A 22,633-nucleotide genomic window follows, 5' to 3' on the forward strand; every position below is an offset into this window, starting at 1 on the left:
ATATACTGATTTAAAAAAGTATAATTATTTGGATGATTGAAAATAAGGATGATTGAAATATATTTCTGAGGTAACAAAAATTCAAGAAAAAGATGATTGTTTACAAAAATTAATCTTTATTATAGGAAAATTGGCGGAAATAATTACAAAATGTCATGACAAAATAAAGTGAAATTGCTTCGTCGTTTAAGCCTAGTAACGTCGGGTGCTGTCAAATCGATTTTTTTTCGAATTTTCGGAGAACGGATAACGCTACGAGTCTCATACTCTAAAACTATAATTCTTAAGCCTAGCACAACTCAGAACAAAAAGATCTCGGTTGGAACAAGAAAGGAAGCATGTGTTTACTTTTGACGTCGAGTACTGTCAAATCGATTTTTTTACGAATTTTCGGAGAACGAATGATCTTATAAGTCTCATACTCTAGAACTATAATTCTTAAGCCTAGAACAACTCAGAACAAAAAGATCTCGGTTGGAACAAGAAAGATAGTATAAGTTTACTCTTGGTCCGATAGACTGTTTGTCAAAAAACTTTTTTTTAATTTTTCGGGTTTATAATTAAACTTATTGATTTGTGCTTTTGGAACAATGTTTGGAACAACTAGAACTAATCTATTGCGGTATCAGAATGTTCAATTTTCGAAAAGTGGGGTGCCAGCTCAAAAAATCATTTTTTTTGTTTTATTCGAAAGCCGTTTCGAATGAAGCAATATCACTTTGGAACAATGTGGTACAAAGTCAGAACAATCTGGAACTTTCAAAATTATAAATTTCAAAAAGTGGGGTGCCAACTTCATACACTCGCGCTGCATCCTCCGCGTGTTGAACACCTAATCCCTATGCCCTCTCGCCTCCTTTCTCTCCCTTTCTTTCTCGCTACCGTCGAAATTCCTTAATTCCGTCTCTTCTAATGAAAGTACAGATGTGAGTCGCCCGCCCGAAACACCATTAAGAACGTCCTTCGTATTTGAACGGTCCTTTCCTTGCTCTTTATCTCTTTATTCTACGACCCGTGTATATTTTCCTTTCGTGATCCTCGATAGCGCCCGGAGCAAGTTGCAGCGAGTCCTTGAGACACTAATCGTTGTTGAAATAAACGAATTATATCTCCAAAATTGCAAACGCAAGTCAAGACACACAATCATGCGCACACGAAGAAAATCTTATAGTAAAACTTACTAATTTAAGTTGTTGTAACCGAGGAGTAAATTAACATTCTGCAGTAATCCTTTCATTTCATATATGCTATTTATATTTTAAGAACTGAAATGTGCTATTGAAAAATTTGCTATATTTTTAAAGAAATTTACTATGTTCTTTAGCAAGATAGATCTTACTGACAGTTTTGCACTATTCTAGAAATGTCCTTACTAAAAATGGTAAATATGCTATTTAGGGGATTCACCTCCGATGACTTTGCATGTTACATATATTATCAAGGACACGTTTTAGAGATTCTTAAGATTCAAGAGGTTTTAGTCGTCGCTCATTGTTTATTAAAAAGTTATTAACAAAAAAGATGTTATAAATTGAACATAATTTTTACATATAGTGTATATTAAAATATGGTAAACATATATGCGTGAGGAAAAGTCGGAGTCCTTCCCCCTGCACCCTCTTCCCAAAAAACTAACCGAACTCATCATTTACATTTTTGTACATAGTTTTTCCATGAGAAACAATACAAAAATACAAATGATACAGAGAAAGAATACAAAAATGTAAAGGGTGAGATAGATTGAGTTAGTTCTTTTGGGAAGAAGGCGAGGGGGAGGAGTGCAGCCCCTCCTCCGTGCATATATATACACTGTTTATCATACTTCAATGTACGCTATGTATAAAAATTACATTTCATGTACAAAAATACGATATATAATACAATTTTCAGAAGCGTTAACTATTCTTAATATATTGTGACACCTAGGATACATTATTTCATTGCGAACGACTTTTTTTGATACAAGAAAATTCATAAAAATTCTAAAATGTAAGTGTTATATGAATAAATTCGTGTAAATACATTTTTGAAAACTCTGTTGAAATTATCCAAGCGACTACACCACAAGACAGTGACCAAGAATAATAACACTGAGCAGAACATATCACGTAAGAATGTCTTACATATTTAAACGAAGAAATCAAAACAAAGGAATAAGTTTCGCAATAAAGTAAATATATTTGTATATAGCGCGTGTTGACTCCTTGAATATATACATGGTATTGAAAAATTACGTTCTACTTATGAAAATTCTTTTGTTAATAACTTTTCAATAAATAATATTGTAATAGCGAAAAGAATGTTGGATACGTAATTATTTGCAATTACGTAATTATTAAATGTCAAATAAAAATCAAAAAACGCACCCTCGATGTTTATGTACGCCGCATCTTTTTTCTGTTCGTACACTGCGTTCTGTTCCGAGCCAAAAATTCGAGGATACATGTATTCGAACGGTCTTCCATATAATGGAAGACCGTTACATAGAGCGACAGTATCGTTTGTTAAAAGGTGGTCGCCTCTGCCACTCGCTGTTCTCGTTCTCTCCTCCTTTTACCATGAGCTATCCCTCTTCGAACTCAGTTGTATCATATCACTCATTCTCTCTCTCTCTCTTTTTGTATGTGTGTGTGTGTGTCTGCCTCTGTTTGTCTGCCCCTCTCTCGTTTTTTCTCTCTCTCTCTCTCTCTCACTTCCACGGCCTGCCCCTCTCGTTTCTGCGTCCTCCTTCTCCAGCAACCGCCACTTGCGTGTCGGTCGGCCTGGTCCCTTCTTCTGCTGTGTTTGCGCTCAGTCAGCTCGGTATCGCATTATGCTACGGTCATATCGCGTCGCACGGTGCTGCGGCCGTACCGTGTCAGTGTATCCGAACCGTGATCACCGCAGTGCACCTACCTAGGAAAATATCAAGCGGGATCCTTGCGACGCGAACGGGCGGCAGACAGTGGCATGCGGCTGACGGGAAAATGGGGAAAACCGCGAGCAAACTAAAGTCACGAAGAAGCCAAAGTCAGTGCGCACATCTCCACCTACTACTACGTGTCCGCCGCGATATCATTTTCGCATTTTGCATGTCGCAGCTGCCGTGTGTATAGAATGGCCCGGTTTGCCGTATTTCGCCTTTCCTATCTGCAGGAAACATTTGCGATATCGAAGGCTCGAACGAGTTGCGTATCCACGACGGGATATGTACGGATGAGAAAAGTGACACGTGTAAAGTTCGTTAGGTATAACACAGGTTACGCAGGTCAGCGAATTGTTTCCCCCGAATTGTTTTAATAAAAGGAGGAAAGAACAAGAACAGCGAATGGTAGAGGCACCTTTTAACAAACGATACTGTCGCTCTATGTAACGGTCCTCCATTATATCTGGCTGTTCGAATTGTTTGCCCCGAATTGTTTCAGCTTTAAGTGTAACGACGATTGTAAACAATAGTCAGCGAATTAATTCGAATTTCATTTTATCGCCAAAGTCAGCGAAGGGCGACAGAGCGCGCGTCGCGCCGGTGACGCGCGCACGCGGATCGGTTGCGGTGACACGTGTGCGCTTCGCTTAAATCTACGCGCGGCATTGTCGAGGGCAGCGGCGTACCGCGAACGCGCAGAGCGTAACGCAATTGTTACGTAAAATCCCGCGTACGCAACGATGCACTCGTCATCGAAGCGGCATGAATCGCCGCGTTATCCGCGAACGCAATCCACTACGCATCACAACCGCATAAGAGTCAGCAAGTTATGCTACGGTCACATCGTGAAACCGCAATTATTGTTGAAACAATTACGCTCCCTATCTATCTCTCTCTCTCTACCTCTCTTTCACAAAATTATTAAATTAATTATGAATGATGGAATTAGTAGGAATGCGTAAATCGTATAAATCAAAAAGCTCTCTGAATTCTTTGAGGGGCTAAAGAGATACGAGCGTGAAAATATTTCTCGATAAATAAACGGATCGTCGAAGTAACGAACGTCGAGCGACGCCCACGACTCGATCGGTGGGCGAACACGCGCGGGATACGTGTAGCGAAGTCTCGTTCTCCTGAATTCAATTATCCAGTCGAGGTCTGAGGCAGACTCTATGAGAGGATCTGACGCAACACGACGTCTGTCGTTCAGGAAGAGATCGATGAATTCGCGTTTCGCGTCGCGCCCGGGAGCAAGCAAGTCGATTTGCGAAACAACGCGCGTCGCGTGGCGTTTAACCGGCGCGACGGAATCGCGACGGAAGCCACGACTTGGCGCGCGTCATATTCACGCAAGTGTCGTCGCAAGTCCTGAAAGCGGTGAGAGCGCAGAAACTTTTCGCGCTCCACCCGCGACACAATTCATGCAAAACTATGCCGCACGGCGAAACGAGTAAGTTTGTCATCTTACACGGCAGATACGACGGAGTGTGTACATTCGTCGCGCGTGGCGCCAATCCGCCAGCTGAAAATCTCGATAAGCGACTTCCTCGACACTGCGAGCGTCTTTGCGCGAACGTGGCGCGATTGAAATTCCTGTCGCGCGGTAAAAGAGAGAGAGAGAGAGAGAGAGAGAGAGAGAGAGAGAGAGAGAACGCATAATTATACGACGACCGAAGGAAACGGGGGACTTTCTGGACACGGACTGCACTCGCGTGAAAGGTGAAGTGTACTTTTCCAATGGAGTAACTCGACGCTCAAAGGTGCAGAGAGAAAAAGATACTTGAGAACTTATTTGTGAGATACAAGGTTTACTTCACAGAAGTAAACTTTATGGCCTATATATTCATATATTTCTTCTTAGTATCGAAAGTGAAAGTGCCAATCTCCGGGCACGTTCCTGATCCTGGACACTCTTATTTTTTAGTCTTTAAATACGAATATTTAAACTTTAGACGTAGATAAAGATGAAAATGACCTAGTCTGACTGTAACTCGGTAAATTATGGTAAATTACTCGATAATCTTGGAAAGCTGATACAATGGTATAATAATTTGGAAAAAAAATTTTAGTAACATAAAACATTTAGTAATAAATTTTAATAATATAAGCAATTTTAGTATAAAACTCAAAAGGAGCATTTAGCCTTTTTTTCAAAAAGCTTTTTTTTTAATCAAAATTATGGAAAATATTTGTATACTGTATGTTAATATAATATATATAGCATTTAGTAATTAGAGGAAAAAAAACTAAAAAACTTTAAAAAAAACTAAGTTTCAATCTATATTTTTTATAACTCGAAAACAGTCTTATATTTATATTTTTCATACCATCTTACAGGCTTACAGCATTTTCATTTATTGCATTGTTGTTTCAGCGACTAGTATAAAATTGATATTTTTTTGTGATATTTTAAGAAATGAAAACTTTTTCATATGTATGTTAGAAACTTAAATACTCGCATTTAAAGGCAAAACAATAAGAATATTCAGAATTAGATACGTGTAATGATACTTTTACTTTACAGAACAACTCAGACCTAATAAATTGCCTTTCGTCGACAGATTCTTTCACCAATTAAAAGTCAATTTTAACAGAGGCATTTGCAATGATCTAAAAGGTCTACCTTTGTCTTAGGACGTAAATTAACTTGTATCATCAATCTCTTTTATCGACAATAAGAGGAAAAGGGAGCAGTATCCAACCGGCTGGCTGGAATAATTTGAGCCTTTTCCGACAAGCAAGAGCAAAAAGCGCAGACACATGCGGAACGTTATCAGAAAGGCTTGCAGCGGGTGATAAAATATTTAACTTGACTTATCTCTACCACTGCCGATGCTACCGTGCCGTATGTCATTTCAATGCATGACACGCAAAATGACGTGAACTTTATCATTTTCTTCAAAATGAATTATGCGCGACACGATTACACGCGAAAATTCTCAAACGATACATTCCAGTTGTCTTTCCAATTTCCAGCTGGTTGTTATCATCCACGCAGCGTCGTTGTACGTCGCGAACGTAATTGGCGATTCGCGCTTTCCAGGCCTAATGCATTCCAGTCACATTTCGCGTCGTGACATCAATTCTAAAAATTGTTAAGGCCGGCGCGATTTTAGCGAAGTATACATTGAAAAAAAAGATATATAAAAAATAAAAAAAAAAAATTGATTCGGTGGGTACCGAATATAATAAATATTATATATTATAAATTAGTATATATTATAAATATTTTGTTAGTATATAAGTAAATATTTTATTAGTACCCACTGGATAAATATCTTTTTATTTATTTTCAGTTATCTTTTCTCCCGATTTTTAATCTCATAAAAAAAATTCTGAACCTCGCGGCGATGAAGTCGCACATTTTGACTATCTCCTACATTTTCGGGTCGATAGCGCCTCTCCGGGCGTCGCATAGTTATCTCTACCGGTAAACGGCGACCATAAGGTGATAACACCGTCGCCCGGTATTATGTTTGCTCGTGGAGAGACGGGGAGAAACGCAGGACGAAAGAAACGCGGAGAGAGCCGGTGATGGAAGAGACGAGAGGGGAGCGCGAGTAGGTAAACGCGACGAGTGGAAAGGTGAGGGTGAGACAGAGAAAGGTGGACGGAGTGGATGGAGAACAAGGGAGAAAGAGAGAGAGTAATCGGGGGGAGGGGGGGACCGGCGGCTCTACACACCTGCATTCCACTACTCCGCTTTTTCAAACGCGAACACGCCGCTGGTATCGGGAGACCGACCATGTTCGCGGTGCACTCAAGTTCGACGCGCGCGTGTGCGCGCCGGTAATCGCGAAAGTGCGAAACGCGTTCAACTTTCCGCGCTGGCAGTGGCGAAAATCCGGTCGTGATTTCGTCGGAAATCCCGCGAGAGACGCGCGCGCGAGTCAACGGCTCAACGGCGTGTCGATGATAAAAACGCGATGATAAAACCGCGACGTGATCGGCCGCACGAGATCGCGGCCACGAGCACGTAGCGCGCCCGTCGAAACATGGAATCGCTAAAACTGGGAGATCGCAGCGGTAGCACGCGTGAGTACACGTCGGGGAAACGCGTGTACTTTTCACGCGTGTCACGTTGAACGAAGATATATGGCGATACTCTCTCGCGAGTGGGAATATGTCGGCCGCGCGGCGTAACGTTTGTTGTTACACCGTGAAATCGTATCGGACACGATATCTCTTTATACATCGGAGCTACGATCGCGGGCGAAAACTACTACCGGTCCCGAGACGGGGATCGTGATAAGGAGAAAAATGGTGCTCGTGAATAAGCGAGAGCTTAAGCGAGATAATGAATCGCGAATACGCAACTCGTTCTCGCCTCGCGACTCGAACCGCTTTCATTTACGCTCTTGTGCACGTCACGTCACCGAATACACATGTCTGTCGGTACCATAGACAACCGAATTGAAATCGCCCGAGTCGAAATTGTGATCCTATTTTCAACCTCAATATTTCATTCAACACTTACTTTCATACCCTGAAGTCTATATCAATCGTTCTTTTTTTATTTAGCCTGCTGGCTTTGTTCTCTTTAGAACCTACAAGTAGCATTTTGTGTATTTTGTGCCACTTAGAAGCGCTATATAGAATTTCAATTTTCATGTATATTAAACATACATTGATCCTTTAGAATATATAAATGTGAAAAACTTCAGGTCTCAAAAATAGGACTGCAATTTCGACTAGAGCATTTCCACTAGAGTCGAAATTTTGATCCTACTTCCGACTCTAATGTTTCATTCAATGCCTACTTTGATACTTTGAAATCTATATCGACCATTTCTTCTATTTAATCTATTGGTTTTGCCAAGAGGTCCTCTTTAAAACCTACAAGTGGCACTTTGTGTGTTCTTTGCCACTTAAAAGCGCTATGTAGAACTTTAAATTCCATTAAACATGCATTGACCTTTCAGAATATATAAATGCTTCAGATCTAGAAAGTAGGGCTACAATTTCGATTAAGGTATCTCCATTCGGGTCGAAATTTTAATCCTATTTTCTACCTCACTTGTTCCATTCAATGCTTTTACTTTGACACTCTGAAACCTTTACATCGACCTTTTTTTTATTCTATTTAACCCACCAGCTTTACCGGGAAGTCCTCTTTGGAATGTACTATTAATATTTTGAATTTCTTCTGCCATTTAAAGGCGCTAAGTAGGACTTCAGATTCAATTTATGTTAAACATGTTTAAAAATAGATGTTATAGATGTTGAAAAATTCAGGTCGAAAGTAGGGCTAATATTTCGACTCGAGTATTTTGCACTAATAGTCACTTACTAGTGCACTGACATATATTCCGCGTTTCTAAATCCCACCGTTTCCTCGCGTTCGCGTTATGTGTATGTACCTGTACGCTTAATTCGGCAACGAAACGATCACTTTACCATGCAAATTTCTTTACGGCACATTCAGGCATAGCATGGAGCTTTCGATTCCCATCTATGGGTACTCTGCAGAACTTAGGTACCAGCAGCCGACGGCGCAAACGAGACGGCGGCTTGGTATCGTCAGACTCGTGTAAAGACCTTCGGCAAAAGAGACACACGATACACCTACAGCCGGAAGTGATTATTCAGAAGGAGCCCTGCTTGATCGTCACTCCACCGTCACCTGATAATCTCGCCGGGAGCAGGCCGGGGTATGTGTAAAATATTCAAATATCGATAGAGCACTTTACATCAATTTTTCCTTATCTGAAAAACGATGATATGTTGATATCATCGTGTGACGCGCTTTGTTCCCACTCAAGTTTGACGCACGTGTGCGCCGGTGATCGCAAAAATATGAAACGCGTTTAACTTGCCGCATTCACGATCCGATCGTGATTTGCTCGTTCGTCAGTGCTGAAAATCCTGCGAAAGATACACGCGAGTTGGATGAAAATAACGATGACAAATGTGGTAAAACCGCAAGCAATGAAAGCACCGTTGGGTGATGACGAAAGTACACTGAGAAAACAATATTTGGCATTTGTAACTATAATCACACAGAAATAATTACCATAAATTATAAATTATGGAGAAAATCGTTCTTTTTTTAAATTCTACTATAATGTTAATAACCTAATATGTCACTACTACTATTTTCGTGTTAGAATAATCAAAAATATGGCCAAAAATAACTATAATTTTGATTAGAGACAACTTTTGTTTCCTCTTAGTGTGAAGCGACGCGATTTGTTGATTAAGATAAAAATACCAGTGTCCGGACACGTACCTAATCCTGCACATTCTCATTGTTTTGATCTTTAAATACGAATATTTAAACATTTAACATAAAAGATACATACACATATATATTTTTTTTCTATTAGAAGTTTAAATATTCAAAATTAATTTAACCAAATATTTTAAGTTTAAATATTTAAAAAAAACCAAAACAATAAGAATATCTGGGATTAGACATGTGTATGTGTACATGGGAATTCCGGGAATTAGTACTTTTAACTTAATTCATAAAATTGCGTTTAGGATTTATTTATTTCAATGTTATCCTATTTACATGTATATTCCTCCGATCGTCCTTTGGATTATTAGGTCTTTACGAATCCTTTTCCTATCTTCTCGGTTGAGTAAAAGGATCAAGAGATTAAGAACACGGTATGTCAAGCGCGAACACAAAAAGACTACGGGACGAGGAGTAAAAACGTGAATAGGGAATTAGATACCGCAACGGGGACACGGTTATATACCTCGCTGAAATTGAAGATCCAAAGTTATAACTTATGAATTAGCCCCTTCGGAGGGTACGTCGAAATACCGGTATGAGAATATAATGGGTCCGGCGGCTCTCTCGAACCGGTTTCCCTCGATCTTTGCCTTCAGAATGATGAGCCCGGCTCTTTCGCTATGAACGACCGACCGACCGACCGACCGACCGATCGACCGACCGATGAACAAAGAGAATTCCGTAACGAGGAAATAAAAGCGGAAAATTTCAAGCAGTCACCGAGCAGCTTATCGTGACCTCTCGTTAGCGTCTCGTGCATTTTGCCTGAGAGAAATTATTCGATAAAAAATTAACACACAGATATTTTCGATCAAAATACCGATGAATTTTTATATTCGATCAGGATATCCGATTAATGCTACAATTTTAAGCAAATATACGAGTAAATCGTAAAATCGTAAAGTCGTAGCTTATGAATAAATTGTAATATTGATAAAATTCACAAAGCGTAACTTTATTGACAGCTTCTAGTTAGTCGTAAGATTTACGAGAAATCGTAGATATATATTTACGAGTTATCGTATGACATACGGTCCGCGTAGAGTTGTAGATCTGCTCATAAGTTCTTACAAGTCTTACGAGACCAAGTTACAAGTTTTACGATTTTGTCTAAAATTAATCGAATATAAATTAATATAAATTTAATCGAATACTTCCGACCATAATGGCACTTCACGAGCTAAACCGATTAAAAAATTATCAATCGATATTTCTCATCGGATGTTTCCTGATTGAATACAAAAATTCGATATTTCGCGAATATCTGTTTGTTAATTTTTTATCGAATAATTTCTCTCAATGTGCGACCCTGCGACTTTCAAAGTTACTATAACCGCGTAAACGGATCAGTAAGACAATTTCCGAAACGTTATAAAAACCTCAACTTTATAAAAACGACATAGCAAGCATAGCGTGTCGTTGCGCAACTTCTTTACCATGTAATGATTATACCTACGTAACATCCGCAGGCAAGGTGGCTTCCGTACACATTCATCGGCTGAACTGTCAGTTCAGTTAGTGTCGTTGCGCAGATATAATCATATTATAAAATAGCTGCGCAATGACGCATGCCGAATCGATAGAGCAGTCAGTAAATGGCAGGGAAGTCCCAGCACTGCGATTCTGTAACTCGTTAATTGTCCTTAACGTTGCGCAGATATAATACACTGAGAGAAATTATCCGATAAGAAATTAATAAACGGATATTTCTGGTCAAAATACCGATGAATTTTTGTATTCGATCAGAAAACATGTATGAGAAATATCGGTTTATAATTTTTTGACCGGTTTATCTGATGAAATGCCATTATGATCGGAAGTATCTGATTTAGTCGGATATCCTCAAACATATATGGATAAACAGTAAAGAAGGTTAAAGTGCCACTCCCACACTGAGAAAAATTTCTGGTAATAATTATCTAGCCTGTGTTATAGTTACTACATTTAATGAAACAGTATCAACTAAATATAAGAGGAGAATATTACTATATGAAAGTTAATGTTACTATTTTGTAAATATTACCACATTTGGTAATATTTACTATATTGATTACTATTTACCAAATAGTATAGTAAAACGCATTTGATAAATATTACCAAACTTTTTTTTCAGTGCAGAGTACTATAGGTACTGCAACCATCTTGTATGCATGGGCGAAAAATAACGTTATTACTTTGTTATGACAATCATATTTAGGCAAGTAATAGTATTTTCTCCGTGTGAGGAGTAATTAGCAACGATAACTGTTTCCCTGACAATGATCAAACAGGAAGTTATTGATTTCTTCGAGTAAAGAGCTGTGTCCAGGGGAAGGACGGGCGGAGAGGGAGGGAAAGGGTCGAGCATGTCCAGCACGCGCGTTGCTGAAAAACGACAGTGATCTAGTTGTTTAGCTATTATCTACTATCTTAAAATGAATCAGTGAAACATCACTGAAAACAGTGATTATACACTGATTTGCAGTTATAAGTATTGAAAATGCTCAGTGCTATACTTACAACTGATATCTGACTATCAGTCAGATATATCTATCTGACTATTCACTGATTTACTTTAAGAGAGTACCAAATATGATAGAACAGATGTCTATCATAAAATATATCTGTCTATTATAAAGTATATAATCTAACTACTCTATATCGCCACTAGCATTTCATTTTTTATTAGGTAACAAATCAAAATGAGAAGACATATTTTAATTTTATAAGAATCTCAGAAAAGCAGAATTGAACGTTACATTACTAGTTAGCAACTACTTATGCTTTTTCACCTCATAACACAATGTAATTTCGCGTTCTTACTCTGCTAGTCGAGGGGTTTTTCTCAATGTCTCTCGATTAAACACGACGTAATCGCAATAGGAAAATACGCTGGTCGTTCTAATGCGAAATCTTTAAACGACATTGTGCGTAATGCAAGCGTGAAGACGCGTGTCCTTTGGGTTCTCTCGAGATACGTTCCGATATGAATGTGCAACAGTCATCAACAGCGATGGCGATCCATCGCGAGATCCATTAACAACGACGGTAACAATTACGATCCGTTAGGAGACGAATGATTTCGCGGCGTCTCTTTGTTCAATAATATCTTCGCGACGGACTTTCAACCCGACGTCTAACCTCTCTATCGTTACTTTGGCGGTTCCCTTTTAATCACGCCGGATTGTTACTGTAGAGTCAACATGAATCTCGACTTTAGACATCGCCAAGCGTAATTGAGTACGGAGACATGTATGCCACACATGTCGTTAATGAACTGATCGTTTACACGATTCTGACTCATCTAAGATGAAGATCTAACTGAGAAAAAGTACTTGAAAATTCATGCTAGTGGGATATAAAATTTACTTCCGAGAAATAAAGTTTATTTCTGCAAAACAAAGTCTATTTCTATGAATAAACTTCATATTCCACACGGAAAAAAAAGGTTTGGTTGAATTAACCAAATATCTGGTCGAATATGAACGATCCAGAAATTCCGATTGAAGTAACCCAAATTCTGTTTAAGTTAACAAGATTTTTGGTTGACTTAAACAGAATTTGAGTTACTTCAACCGGAATTTCTGGATCGTTCATATTCGACCAGATATTTGGTTAATTCAACCAAACATTTTTTTCCGTGCATGAATAAATTTTCAAGTACTCGAGTGAAGATGTAATCCAGACAACATAATTTTTCAAAGACATCCTGAGGATTTCTAAATGTCCACATAAGTCCTCAGAATATCTCTTGAAGATCTTGTGCTGTTTGGGTAACCAACCAAGCCAAAGGCTAATATCTAGCTAGCATAGGCTAGTTAAAATTTATTAGCTTGTTAGTGGCTGATTGTTCACTGAAATATTGTTGCTTCGTAGATATGGGGATTATTGATCTTTTCGGCCAAAGGGTTGTATTCAGGAAAGGACGGGCGGAGAGGGAGGGAAAGGGTCGACGCCCAGCACACGCGCTTGCGTCGGCAGCGATCTAGTTATTTGGCCATTACCTATTAAAAATAATGAAGCAAATAGCGCTCTGTCTATTATGAAATACACACGATATCCCAGATTTTCTTCCGCAATCTGTGGGAACGTAAAACTGTTTTGGGATATTCGCAATAATCGTCAAGAATCCTGTCTCAACTATTATTGCGAATATGGCAAACATATAGGACTTTTAGTTCCTCCCAATCTACGTTCTCACAAAAATGCGAAGCAGAGTCTGGGACATCCTGTATAATCTAACTACTATATCGCCATTAGCGTTTCATTTTTCATAACAAATCAAAATTGAAGACATGTTAATTTCATAAAAATCTTAAAAAAGCAGAGTTAAGCGTTACATTACTGCTTAGCAACTGCTTATGATTTTTCACCTCGTTTTTCGCTAGGAGAAGTAAGTGTTACATTACTCGCTAGTAGTGATATAAGACACAAATTTACTATTTCGTCATTGGACGACGAGATTCAATTTCTACTATTTCTCTCTCAGTGCACAATAAAAAAAATGATAACGAAGAAGTTGAAAATAGAAAAGTCGAAAAAAAATTCGCACTTGCAATTAATTTTCCGTGCAAGTCGGCTCGATATCGCCGGGGTACCTTGGTAACGCCGTTTATCGAACGTTTTTCGGCGACGCAAGCGCGGCCCTTTCCCTCCCTCTTCGCTCGTCCTTACCCAGCCCGAAGAGATCAATAATTCCGCATCTATGAGGCATCCTCAAGAGCAACAAGAGGGAGCGATGCACTTTTCAGCCGATCTGACGTCGCGTCCTTCGAAACTCGCGATACTACGTGAGAAAAAAGTCTATGATAGACGCGTGCAAGCATCTTGGTCGATGTCAAAGCCACTCAACGCAGCCAATAGAAAGGTCAGTGTGAGTGAAAACGACGAGGGCGATAACGTTGCAGTGACGTACCGATGATTCGGAAATTGCTGTTACTTTCGTCAAATTGGCCCAATCGGAAGTGTATGAGAACGGATCGGAACTATCTCATCGCGACGATGAATTCACGCTTCGTCGATTCTGCGGACTGAGTAAGGATTTAACTGCCAAGCATACTTAGACGTCGGCTTACTCGTGGCAACGAGCAACGAGTCGTTATTTTCCAATCATCCGTTATGAACAACCGTGTGTTCCCTCGCGGTGCAAGATCAGCTCCATCGATTTTAACTCGCGCCCGGTAATTATCAGCAGCATGTACGGACGGATAAAGGAAGTCGGAGCAAAGGGGGAGAGGAAGAAAATATTTCCTTTGGCACGCGTTCCCTTGGCGTCTCGCTCTCTCGCGCATGCGAGCGCATTGTGTCTCGTTTCCTCTCTCGAACAGTGTCCCACTCCTTTCTGCTCGATTCCCCGCGATCTATTAATAACACCCGCAGCACCCCGCGACACCCTCTGAAAATACGGTCCCGCCTCGGCCGGGCTCATCAGTGGGGGTGTGCGCCTGCCAGGCTCGAGAGCACGGCTCTCCGACTCAAACCCTACCCGACCGTCCCGAGTGCAGTTTCTCCTCCCGAACGCAGTTTCTCTCCTTCCGCAACCAAGTCTCCTCTTCCGCACGAAGGAATCGAAATCCATAAAAATGGAGAAGAACTATCGCCAGAAATCGCCCCCCGACTAGCCGCAAGATGTGAAGGGTTGAAAGGGTTCCGTTCCGATCGCAGGACACCGGTGGAAGACGGCGGCGCGAGGGAGAATCGCCACGCATGTATTCGGACAGAGCAGGAGCCGCCCTCGACGGAGGCACGGGAGAGCAATAATAACCAGCCCCCGCCAATGGTGAGCACTTTGTCAAATTTGATTCTCGGTCGGATGACATGTTCGAGAGATGATGTCAGATCGATTGACGAAATCTCTGTGCGAGAACTCGCGCACTCGTTATTCGTAATCATCGGCTTTAATCGACGCGATACCCCCAAATTGTCGATGAAGAATGTATCTGTGAAAAATTCGCTGGAGACACTCTGTACATCCCACCAAGTCTCGCGGTCGTGTGAACGCTCGTGTAAACGCTTGATCGTAGATTCAACCCGTTGAAATTGGCAATGAACGACTTTTTGTCACGCGTTACGAGAGGAATGATTAAAGAGTGCGATACACTCGAGCGCGAACGATGATGAGTTGTGCGATAGTCGAGCTACTCGACGCGCGGCACGGCTCAATGACGAGTCGCAGGCGCTTCATACGACTTTGTGACGAGAGCTCAAGGCTGCTCTTGTTAAGCCAATCTCCGCTGGACCGCAGACTACCTCTTTCTCTTTCTCTTTCTCGTCTGCATTGATTGCCACAATTGTTTCATATGAAACGCTTCGCGCGCGATATCTCATCGCTGTTATTCCAAGTAATTAATTGGCGATACGAGGACGTATATCGATGGCGCGCGACATATTCGCCGGGTTCACGACACAGCGATGACTCATCGTTCACACGCGAGCATATCGACGAGAGCGCGCGATGATGATTCAAACGAATATTTCATCGGAATTTCATCTAGTCGCAGGAGCCGCCCGAGGAGTCCACTCGTAAACTCCTCGAGAGAGAGCTGCGGCTTCTTGATCCACGAGATCTGCGATCGCATGCGTGGTACCACGGCAGCACGCTGCGCGGCGGCCGCAAAGGCGCGGAGGCGGAAGTGCCGAACGACGGGGACTTCTTGGTGCGCGATTGCGCCTCACAGCCCGGCAACTACGTTCTGACCGTACGATGGAAAGGCCAACCGCTACACTTCGTCATCAATCGGGTAAGATGCGCGACGATTAATCAAGACCGTCCCATTAGAGTAAACTCGGCTATGGTGACCATACAGAAACGACGGCCACAAGCTGTACTTTCTCTACTAATTGCTAAATAATACGTTTCAGCAACTAGTAATCTAACTCTAACTAGTAACCTTTTTCAAGTATACACGCCAATTTCTTTCACCTTTTAGAGTCTGATTCAAGAAAAAAGATGCAAATTCATGCTAAAAAATAGCTCAATATTGTTTAGAGCACAAAGTGTTTGAATGATATAAAAAAGTATCTCGCAAACTTTTTCGAAAAAAATATTCCAAACAAAAATTGCTTAGTTTCAAGAAATACATCATGACCTCTGTTTCATTTTAAGAGTCTCTTCCAAAGTCACGATAAAAAAAAATCGCCTCAAATTTTTTCAATAAAATCAAGATTTTCTAATAGAAATTGATTTATCTCGTCATTTTCTGTTAAACAAATAAATAAATAAACGTATATAGATATATGTAATTTAATAAGACTCCAGGTGAAGGACCAAACTTTATAAAAACCTAACGCGCCGCAAGCAAAACTTCCAGGGTAGTACGGAAACTCTCAAGGGCGCCTCGTAGACGCGGGGGTTATTGATCTTTTCGAGCAAGGGGCTGTGTCTAGGGGAAGGACGGGCGGAGAGAGAGGGAAAAGGTCGACGCCCTTGCAACACGCGCGCTTGCGTCGCCGGAAAACGTTTAAGCGGCATTATCGAGATGTACCTGTGACATAGAACCGAATTGCACGGAGAATTAATTGCAAGTGCGAATTTTTATGGTCACAATAAAAAAGTGGTCTCAAACTTTTTCAATAAAATAACAAGATAGAAACTGATTTATATATATCTCGTCATTCTCTATGTTTATTTACTTATTTATTCAGCAAAGAATAATAAGCCCAATGCATCTTGATGACACTGCTTATCGAAGCAGTGCTTATCCGACGTTACGTTTTCCAGCGACGCATGCATTCGTGCTGGGCGTCAACCCTTTCCCTCCCTCTCCGCTCGTCCTCTTCCTGGACACAGTCTCCGACCCGAGGAAATCAATAAATCTCCGTGTCTACAAGGCATCTTCGAGAGCTTATGCACCACCCTAAAAGTTTCGACGCAATAGGCTTTTAAAATGGTTTTTCACATCCGGAGCCTTATTATATAAATTACACATATATCTATATATATATATATATATATATATATATATATATATATATGTTTATTTATTTATTTATTTAACAGAGGATGTGATAAGACAAATCAGTTTCTATTAGAAAATTTTATGACTTTATTGAAAAAATTTGAGGCTACCTTTTTTTATCATAACGAGTCAGAAATCACGGTTAGAGTTATCAAAATTCTGCTCGAGTTAACGAAATTTCCAGTTAACTGGAACAGAATTTCGGAATAAACTTCAACCGGAATTTTCGGGTTCGTCCATATTTCACCGGAAATCTGGTTAATCCAACTAGACCGTTGTTTCGTGCATGACTTTATCTCAGGAAAAATAGAACGCGATCTATCAAGTGTGTAAAAGTCTACTCGGTGATTGCGGAATTAATCGAAAGCCTGTCGAAAATAAAAGCAATCGTTCATCGGCTAAGATTCTTTCGCGTTATAATTATGACCTTTCATGGGTGCTGACGTAATTCGAACGGCGCCAGTAAATCCATTTATATCGAAGAGAACCTGTTTGCTCGATGACACGATAGAACATTCGTCTACTGTGCTCAGCTACGAGAAACGCGAATACAAAAACGACATTTGACTTTGCTGCGAATACTGGCAGTCTCTGAAATTCGTGTTTTCTCTGCCGAAAGGTCGTGATACAACCGGACACGGTGTACGAGAGAGCGCAGTACCAGTTCGAGGACGAGGCCTTCGATACAGTCGCCGACCTGATCACTTTCTACGTCGGTAGCGGCCGGCCGATTAGCCAGGCGAGCGGGGCACGTATCATCACACCGAAGCCCAGAACAGTTCCGTTGACGTGCGTCGCCGCGCCCACGAGTAACCAGCATTGCTCTAGTCCTTCATCGTCCTCCCTGTCTACCGGCTCGCCGCCTCGTCTGCCCAGGAAACAGCAACGTAGTCACTCGTTGACCGCCCAACACCACGCCATCGATCAGCACGCCGCCCGAGAAAGCAATCAACAAACAACACCGCAACTGCACGTCCAGTCCAGTACTCTGCCGCGAGTACCGCCTATTCAAAGCCAACCGCCTTCCTGTTCCCTATCTCTCGGTCGCCAGAAAATCACCCGGGTAATATCAGACCCGGCGTTGCAGCAGCAACAGCAGCAACAGTCGAGTCTGAATCACCAGAATACCCTGAGCACCGCGCCGCCCAAGCCGCCCAGAGTACCTTACGCGCTAAACCACCAGCATCACCATCACTACCATCACCATCACCACCATCACCACCATCAAGGCTATCAAGCCTCCGGCAGTGACAGCGGCAATGGATCCGGCGATAGCGAGTTTGAAACTAACAACTCCGGCGGCGCCAGCAACCCGTCTTCCTCGGTGCCGATCAAGGGCGTGGTTATACGCAGCCATTACAACATCAGCAACGACGGTACCAACGGCAACAACGGCAGCGAGTATGAGCTGTCCGCGGAGGAGCAGCTGGTTGTTGCCGCGCCGTCGCTGGAGATCACCACGATGCTCGACATCGAGGGCTTCAGTACGTTGCTGTTGCCTGCCGGCGAACACAGGCCTCTCGACCCGACCGCCCTCAGAGGAGTCTCGGGAATGCTGCTGGACTCGGCGCCGCGAATACTCGCCTCCCATCTCACGCGACTCGACCTCGAGGTAGCGCTCCAGCCAGGAACGGGGAACAGGAGCGGACTGAGCGGCATCGAGCTCGCGACCTTGCCGCACGGCAGGCAGGCCAGAATAGATCTAATCGAGAGATCGGAATGCCTAAAGCTGTTGGTAGCAGTTACCGTGTTAGCCGGCGCCACGGCTATAGGTACGAGTTCTTTGAAATTGCCCTTTTCCTCTTTCATTAACATTCAATTGTGATTGTTAAATTAACCACTACATGCCAAGGTCAAAGACAACAAAAAATGTAAGAGCAAAACGTATCGTCTTCCAAATCGTAACTGATTTTTTTTTTAAATATGTAACACGCACGAAAAATAAGATACAATCTAAAATTTTCTGTTTATATTTCTCATTGCTTATCTATTTCTCATTTTTATCGTTAAATGCTATTTATATTCAATAATAATAAAGGAATCGATGAGATACGACTTAGAAAATTCGGCAACTTTCCCTTAACCGATAGCCGTCTAGACAACTAGTACTTATGTAGAACTCTGCGAAATATTTTCATCTAATTCTATCGCGACTCTTTTAAACAGAGGTGGTTATGGTTAATGTTGCAGAAAGAGCGGCTACTATCAGCAAGTGGATCAAGGTAGCAATCGACACCAAAACCGCTCTTGGAAATCTCTACGGTTTCTGCGGCGTGATGCTCGGTCTGTGCCTGCCGCAAATTCAAAGGCTCGCCAATACGTGGCACCTGCTACGTCAGAAACACACGGACGAGGCATTCAGCTTCGAGGCGAAGCTCAGACCTACCCTGCGAGCTATGAACGAATGTACCAACCCTCAGGCACCCAATACTACGCTTCCGCATCTCCTACCGATCGCCTTACTCGGAGAACGGGGACCCGAAGATGTTTTAGGCATGTGTTAATCGCCAAAAGTAACGAGAATTAGAAAGAAAAATAACGAATCGAAAGAATTGACCCATCTATGTCCTCGTTTGCTTGCGAATTTATTACAAATCATACGCGTCCCACTTTCATTGTTCTTATTTCGCATCGTATATACACTGAGAGAGAAAATATCTTAAGAATATAAAATATTTATATAAATATTTATATAATATTTATTCGGATGGATGCTAATAAAATATTCACAAAACTCTAGATTTTTTTGTTATACACAGAGAAGAATACTGACAAATTTATTTCTGAAATATAAAGTTTATTTCTGTGAATAAACTTTATGTCTCACAAATAAATGTTGAAGTACTTTTTTTCTGAATATATAATTCGAATTTAACTCTAAATTCTTTTATTTACATAGAACAAATAATTTCTTTTCTAGAGAGAAATGTAAATTTAAATGTAAATGTAAAGAAACAATTTTAGAGAAATGTAAATTTTTTATTTGAAAAAGTATTCTCTCAATGGAAAAGTATGTATGTTGGTACAAGTAAATATGTTATTAATATAATTTTGAAAATACGAAAAAAAATTAGTCTTCAATTTTCTGCAAATTTTTTCAATCTCTTTCTCAAGGGTAAAAAAATTCGTTTGAGAAAATTTTATACGTATTTAGTTAGAATCTGCCACATTTGCTTCTTTCCGTAAAGAAAATAATTGCGTGCATTTAAATCAATTTTCTCAATAAGCAATCTGTTAATAGTCTGATAAGATTGCTGATAAGATTGAGCATGATCTATCGACAAATCCATATCAATCTGCTGGTATTCTATTAACAGAGTTTGCAAACAGAATCTGACAGCAGTTTGTATATGTATTCTATATATTTTTGGGTTATTATATATTGCAATTTTATATCAATTATATGGTTATCACTACGTTACTACGTCACTACAGAAGTTTACAAAAGTGTTACACCGTTAAATTAAGGAGCAAGAAAAGCAATTTTTCTAAAAAAATATTCTTCTAAAAAATCTATTCCTTAGATATTTTCTCTCAGTGTATTTTTTATCGCGACATTCCATCGCATTTCTTCAAATTATTGCTATTTTCTAATTATTGCTTCTAATATTATACTTCTAATTATATTTTGAATTATCTACAGGTACCGTGGCGCCTTCGGGACTTGCAGCAGCGATTCTTTCGCCGTGGGAGAACTCCGCGCCTGATTGCGGCCTGTCAATCGTCTGGTCGCATCTTGAAGCCGCTCGTAAACTGGCCGAGAGCCTGCCGCTCTTTCGCAGGAACGCGGAGATCGCCCTGGAGGGCTGCAGAAGCGACGAGCTTCTGTCCGACGCTTTTCGCACCGAGTTTCACATCAAGTTCCTGTGGGGTAGCCGCGGTGCCACCGTCGCTCCAGAAGAGCGTCACCTCAAGTTCACCCAGGTCTTGGACGCGATGTACGATAAATGCGCGACCAGCGAGGTGACCGCTTAAAATATGACACGAGGAATTCTACCGATTCTACCACTCTATAGAATTCGCCTGTCCCCATGAAAAAACATTCGGAAGAGATGTCAATGGACTCTTTCTTAATATTTCATGATTTACGAAGGCGTCGCGCTACCCATACAATACAAAAACGATGTAATATCTCTAGAATGTCTCTGGAATATATTTCGGACATTTGTGTTGTATGGGTAGCGCGAGCAGCAAAGCGTAAGAGATGCACAGTTAAGGTTCATAAAAATTAATGCATAGTTAAGGAAACGACGTCATCTAGTCACTAACTAGATGTTTTTTCTTTTAGTCGGTTACTAAATGTATTCAAGTCGTGCAATATCGTATATAGTAGCAATAGTAGTGTAAGTAATATCCAGGGTTGGGAACGTTACTTTTTAAAAGTAACGCGTTACCGTTACTTGCGGTAAAAAGTAACTCGTTACCGTTACTTGTTACTGATTCTAAAAAGTAACGCGTTACCGTTATTTGAAAACGATAAAAAAATCGTTACTTTACTTTTGTAAAAAAAAAAGTTAAAATCGGCATATAAAACAAATAGTAGAAGAGACAATGTCTAGATATAGCTTCCGGAATGGAGCCGTGTCTTGAATCAGCGATATGCATATCTATCGATAGGCATATTCAAGACACGGCTCCATTCCGGAAGCTATATCTAGACATTGTATCAATGGCCGTGAAAGCCTCAAATCTAGTAGAAGAGACAGTACATAAGTTATACATATATAAAGATAAAATATAAGATATTTAAGCGGGAAACACACATTATTGCATAAAGCCCATTCTACATTAGTCGCAAATCGCAAGGTCGCAAAGAAATTGACTAGTCGATTGTTTTTCTTCAATTGTAACCGAAGAATAATCAATTATGATTGGTACAATTTTGTTGCGATTTTGCGATCTTGCGATCTTGCGACTAATGTAGAATGGGCTTTAGGGGCGCCGCACACGAATTGACATGTCATTTTAATAACGTAAGACGTACCGTAAAAATGGACCAATTACAATCAAGTATTCTCAAAAATGGCGACCTTACGGTTCGACGATACTCAAAGTGATTGATCAGTTCTTACGGTATGTCTTACGGTATGTCTTACGTTACTGTTATGTCAATTCGTGTGCGACACCCCTTAAGTGTGGTCTACAATGAGAACTTAAGCCATAAAATTTAAGCTTTAAATCCTAAGCCGTAAGAAGTTGACCAATTACAGTGAATTATAAGAAAAATAATTTCTTACGGCTTAGAGATTAAAGCTTAAAGTTTATGGCTTAAGTTCTCATTGTAGACTACGCTTTAGAGGCTTTCTACAATAAATTTTAAGTCGCAATAAAATTGACCAATTACAGTGGATTATTCTTCTAATAGTCGACTATGATTGGTCAATTTTATTATGACTTAAGATTTATTGTTTATTGTAGAATGGGCTTTACGGAAAGCACCACATTAATTGTTTATCGTGTGCAAACTTTCATCGCTTGGCAAGCGTTCTGTGTACAGAAACCATCATAGTAAAAAAGTATAATATAATATTGTGTAGGTATAGCTTCCGG

The 22,633-nt window shown here is 40.6% G+C and overlaps 1 protein-coding gene and 1 long non-coding RNA gene across 5 annotated transcripts; one reads left to right on the forward strand and one right to left on the reverse strand.

The window, feature by feature from the left end:
• Window positions 1-678: 678 nt before the first annotated feature.
• LOC116849754 lies at window positions 679-2,643 on the reverse strand. Its single transcript, XR_004379198.1, has 3 exons — window positions 2,367-2,643; window positions 1,182-1,372; window positions 679-1,079 (listed from the first exon to the last, which is right to left on the reverse strand). It is a non-coding gene; the product is annotated as an uncharacterized LOC116849754 (long non-coding RNA).
• Window positions 2,644-2,796: 153 nt separating this feature from the next.
• Window positions 2,797-21,572, forward strand: LOC116849751 (breast cancer anti-estrogen resistance protein 3). 4 transcript variants are annotated; one of them, XM_032827207.1, is made up of 7 exons: window positions 2,797-3,009; window positions 8,331-8,556; window positions 14,790-14,904; window positions 15,620-15,865; window positions 17,703-18,855; window positions 19,274-19,576; window positions 20,727-21,572. In XM_032827207.1, the coding sequence occupies exons 1-7, from the start codon at window positions 2,967-2,969 to the stop codon at window positions 21,056-21,058; spliced, it is 2,418 nt and encodes an 805-aa protein (XP_032683098.1). In that variant the 5' UTR covers window positions 2,797-2,966; the 3' UTR covers window positions 21,059-21,572. The 4 variants fall into 4 exon arrangements, with proteins under 4 accessions (XP_032683098.1, XP_032683099.1, XP_032683101.1 ...); XM_032827208.1 differs by having other exon boundaries at window positions 15,626-15,865; XM_032827210.1 differs by lacking the exon at window positions 2,797-3,009 and adding an exon at window positions 6,627-6,940.
• The last annotated feature ends 1,061 nt before the right edge of the window (window positions 21,573-22,633 follow it).

The sequence above is a fragment of the Odontomachus brunneus genome, unplaced genomic scaffold, assembly GCF_010583005.1.
Source record: "Odontomachus brunneus isolate Ranch 3 - 2012 unplaced genomic scaffold, Obru_v1 Obru_scaffold_125, whole genome shotgun sequence".
In the NCBI taxonomy this organism is placed as follows: domain Eukaryota; kingdom Metazoa; phylum Arthropoda; class Insecta; order Hymenoptera; family Formicidae; genus Odontomachus; species Odontomachus brunneus.